General features: G+C 45.2%; 1 protein-coding gene across 3 annotated transcripts; it reads right to left on the reverse strand.

Moving 5' to 3' along the window:
- Positions 1-959: 959 nt before the first annotated feature.
- LOC123138333 (protein FAR1-RELATED SEQUENCE 5) lies at positions 960-4460 on the reverse strand. 3 transcript variants are annotated; one of them, XM_044558298.1, is made up of 5 exons: positions 3935-4460; positions 3730-3813; positions 1475-3635; positions 1254-1394; positions 960-1169 (listed from the first exon to the last, which is right to left on the reverse strand). In XM_044558298.1, the coding sequence occupies exons 2-5, from the start codon at positions 3777-3779 to the stop codon at positions 1119-1121; spliced, it is 2403 nt and encodes an 800-aa protein (XP_044414233.1). In that variant the 5' UTR covers positions 3780-3813; positions 3935-4460; the 3' UTR covers positions 960-1118. The 3 variants fall into 3 exon arrangements, with proteins under 3 accessions (XP_044414233.1, XP_044414234.1, XP_044414232.1); XM_044558297.1 differs by having other exon boundaries at positions 961-1169; positions 3730-3838; XM_044558299.1 differs by having other exon boundaries at positions 1254-1388; positions 3730-4460.
- Positions 4461-4700: the final 240 nt, after the last annotated feature.

Raw genomic sequence — 4700 nt, forward strand, 5'->3', positions numbered from 1 at the left:
CTCACATGCAAAGGGAATCCGCCCATCCTTGTTTTTCCAAATGAGACAAGCAGGCGCTCTGTTAAGCCCGAGCTTTACACTGTGCAATCAGACCGCCACCATGAGCAGCAGCAGTGCGGTGCAGTGGAATCACCGGCCGGGTGAGTAAACATGTGGTCATGTGGTGGTGCGACTGCAACGAGGGGTGATCACGGGCTCACGGGTAGCAACACGGGACGCGGCTCGTCTGCCGTGCCTTCACGCACGGCAGAACTGCCGTACGGGCCACAATCGGCCGTTCGTTCACTGCTTTCTCATCCAACGGACCTCTGCTACCCCACCAACTTGCTTGTTTCACTATACTCTGAATCTGCTCGCGCCAAAAATTGTAGCAGTGAGGATGTAAGGTCATCACCGCATGGGTTAGAAAAGTAGCCGATCATCAAGCTGATGCGTCCTCGTTGCTATCGAGCTGCAGCCACTGCGTCGCCGTCAAACCGCCGCCGCCATCGCCGCGTTACATCCAACGGAGCCGCCGCCGCCATTGCCGCGTTACATCCAACGGAGCCGCCGCCGCCTCACTGTCGAGCTGCAGCCGTTGTGTTAACATCGAGCCACCGTCGCTGCCATGTCAGTCAAGATGCCGCAGTTGCATCACATCCCATCCTTTCTCTAGTCCTATGAAGTCTGAATTGCCCCAAATTTGGTAGTGGCCTGTAGTCATGCCTGTTTCTCACCCCAAAAATTGCAGGTACAGCCGTTCCAAGCATAGTCTGTAGTTTTATCAGGGAAACTGAAGAGCTATTGCAATTTTCACCCCTAAATCAGCCAAGCACTCTACTAACAGAGTACTGAAATTTGTAGAACTGAAACTGAAGTGCTACTGCAATGTTTAGCACTGAAGCATCCAAGCATGCTATTTGTATTAACAAAGTACTGGATTTTTTAGCAATGAAACTCAAATATTTTTGCAATTTTGAGCATTGAAACTCAAGCACCAACAGAATACTATTACTACTTATATAAATCCCCAAAATACCATAACACTGAGAAGCCACATCACATGAGTGCATTTCACAGAACTACTGCTAAATGGACTTTTCACTGCATCCAAATGAAGAGAGCACTTCCTTTAATTATCAAAAGAAGTCGTCACGGCAAAGGGCTTCAATGTCTTCGACTCTAGAAGTCTGCATTACAAAAAGTAATTTCATCACAATGTACAGCTGCATTATTGAACGTACTAGCAGAACACAATTTCAGATCACACTTACCGTCACCAAATCGGTAAAACTAGGTGCAATATAATTATCTGTGAAACAATTACTCCCGGTCACATTCTGGTTGCTCCAATACTCATTGTTTTCTATGGTGTGCGATTGTGATGGTCCAATCCCATCTTCTCTTTGCTGAAACTAAAGATAACAAAAAATTTCAGCAAAGTTGTAGTTTATATTTTAACTAACAACAAATTTGTAGTATATAAAGAACATACCTTAGGTAATTTCTTTGCTCTCTTTACTTCAGTTTGTCCTTTCTTTGGAGCCCCTTTCTTCTTGTTCTTATGTTGCTTGTCAATCCAGTTCAACTTTCTCTTTCTAGTTTTCTTCTTAGGAGATTTTTTCTTTAGGCGTGCAGCAGCTAAGTGCTCATTTGATTCTTCATGTACCACTTGGGTGGAACATCCCTCCATGTGGTTACTTTGATGGGCATTTTTCATTCGGCCTAGAAATTCCTTAGTAAGGCTATCAAGTGCACTTTCAAGCAGAGTACAACATTCTTCGGAGGGAGCTACTTGGGTGGCCAAATTCATAAACTTGCGATTGAGAGATTTGTAGCGCTGATCAATATCGAACATTGGGTTCTCAACAACATTCCTCCCACTTCTGTCCTGAATAGTTCCACACCGTGCTTCTCTAGTCCATCTCTTCAGAATATAATGTTCTGGCAATAACTTAATGTTCATCAAATCAAGAACTTTTATAGCATGGGCACACAATATACCGATTCTCTCAAACTGGCCACAGCTGCAGGAAGCTGTTTGTTCAAAAGGATTCCCAATAACTTTGCATTCATCTTCGGAGCTGATTGTTATGGCAAATTCATAGCCCACATCTAGTTGTTTGGTGAATGATGCAATGGATCTCTCAAATTCTGCTTGAAAACTTTCAAATATGATAGGACTGTAGACCTTGCTTGCCTGGATCAACATGGGAACATTCATTTTGACCCTAGGTAATAACTCCCTAGACTCATACTCTGAATTCAACTCAGCATCACGTTTCACTTGCACGGCCCTTTCAAAATGTTTGAAAAAACGAAGAATGTCAAGATCTGCTTTTAAGTGGTTCTTGAGGTCATTATTTAGGCTCTCACTTAGTTGTGTGCTTCGCATTCCCAAGGTGAAAGCATCCATCATAAAACATTCAGCCCACTTCTCTTTTACCTTATAGATGCTATCAAGCCAAGTTTGTTTTTCTATTTTACCTCGCATGGTGTCAAAAGCTTCCTCAAATGTTTCCTTGTCTCGGTACTCATACATGCAAGCACTGAAGTCTGCAAGAATATGTGGTTCATCCTCCTCCTCCTCCTCCTCCCCCTCCCCCTCCCCTTCAACCTCCTCCTCCGCCTCCTCCTCCTCCTTCTTATGACAAGATAAATGTTTGATGGCATTCTGCATTATGTGAAACGTGCATAAACCATGCCGTGCCATTAAAAATACATCCTCAACCGCATTTCCCATTGCAACATCTTGATCTGTATATATAGTTCTTGGATGCTTCTGATTATGTGCAAAGAGAAAAGTTTCAAATAGCCATTTGAAAGCCTCATATGTTTCACTATATAAAAGGCAAGCACCAAATATAACAGTTTGTCTGAATTGATTGAACCCAACGAATACACCAAATGGCCTAAGTTCCTTGTTGGTTCCAAATGTTGTGTCAAAAGTAACCACATCACCAAAATGAGCATAATCAATTAACATTTTTGCATCAGCCCAAAATATATTTGTGATCTGTTCTTCATTGTCTAGCTGTATGGCATATTGGAACGATGGGTTTTGGGCGACTTTATCCTGAAAGTATTTTAACATACTCCCAGCTTCACCATACATTAGTTCCCTTTGGCGCTTAGTACGTAGGTGATTTTTGTGATCCCTACGTATATAGCCAAGAACAGATGGTCCACCAACTCGACGACTAGCACACTCATACGCAGCTTTTGGCCCAATACCTGAATCATCTGCAATTTCAATCTCAAAAGCTTGAATTTCAGATATCTTTCGCTGTGATGGCAGAAAGTGGCATGTTTCTTGCAACTGCATAATGTGGTTGTGCTCTAGAACAAGATCGGTTACTTCATAATTTCCCGCTTCTCTGTTTATTGTGAGACCCATGCGAGCTAGACAACCGGTTCGAATCTCAGCTCGAGGTTCCTTAATATGCTTATCTCTTTTGTCTTTTCCTCGATGGCCTTCCTTGCGACAAACAAATCTGCACGACGTGATTGTCCGATCAAACTTACTTGGGTTGAGGTATCGCTTTCTAGTACCAAATCCAACTTTGCCCCCATAAGTAACCCAGAATGTCCATGCTTCATCGACAGTGCCGAATTTCATGCCCATCTGTGGTACCCAACTTGGTATGGCACTCGATCTATAAAAGCCAAGACTCAATTTGCATTAGTGTACTGGACATAAATAAATAACTGTAAAAAAGAGCTGTAGTATTTTTACTGCATCTCACTTACGTATTCAGACTGCCATTATCCTGGTGATCTCCCTCGTTTGTGCTTTCCATTGGAAAACAGATGTGGGATGGCTCCACCAATTGACTAAGTGGCAATAAAAACCAAAGTTCTTCAGCAATACAGAGGAGAATGTACAAGGAAGAAAATCAGCTAAGCATCAGTTTTGAAAAGCAAATTAGGAGATCGATGAGTTTTTGATTTTTACCTATGGCGATCGAACGTGACTCCTCGCCTTAGATCGCAACGTGTACGCGCAGTTTGGAGCCAGCTTTGTTGGATGTGACACAGCGGCGGAAGCTGACGGCGACGCTGCGATTGCAACTTTGTTGGATTCGGCGGCGGCGGCGGCTGCTCGACGGGCGACGCGGTGGCGGCTGCTCGACAAGCAAAGCCACGGCGGCAGCTCCGTTGGATTCGATGCGGCGGCGGTGGTGGCAGCAGCTTGGCACGATCGCGGCGGTGGCAACTCAAGGAGAACGCATCTTGGTTGTGCCGATTCGTGCGACGAGCACCTCAGTCCTCACCTTGATACGCGGCGCAGCAATTTTTGGCGCGAGAAGGCCAGGCGGCGGACGTGATTTTGGCGCCTATTTTATTAACAGCTCCCGCTAATTCGGTTCGCTTGTTAGTGGGGTAGCAGAGGTCCGTTGGATGAGAAAGCAGTGAACGAACGGCCGATTGTGGCCCGTACGGCAGTTCTGCCGTGCGTGAAGGCACGGCAGACGAGCCGCGTCCAGCAACACGGGGCTTTCTCGGTGGGAAATCTGCGCTGATGCTGCTACGCCGATTTACTACTGTGTGGCACGAAGATAGTCGGCAGTGAGCTCTGTGTGCAGGGGCTAACTTGGGTTGGAAAAAATCGTCCAGTGGTCTCAAAAGAGGAACAATGCGGTGGTAAAAAAAATGCAGGGAGCTTACAGAGCTGCCCTGTCTAGCTGGCTGTGATGTCCTCATTTAGCAGCCTACATGTT

The sequence above is a fragment of the Triticum aestivum genome, chromosome 6B (assembly GCF_018294505.1).
Source record: "Triticum aestivum cultivar Chinese Spring chromosome 6B, IWGSC CS RefSeq v2.1, whole genome shotgun sequence".
In the NCBI taxonomy this organism is placed as follows: Eukaryota; Viridiplantae; Streptophyta; class Magnoliopsida; order Poales; family Poaceae; genus Triticum; species Triticum aestivum.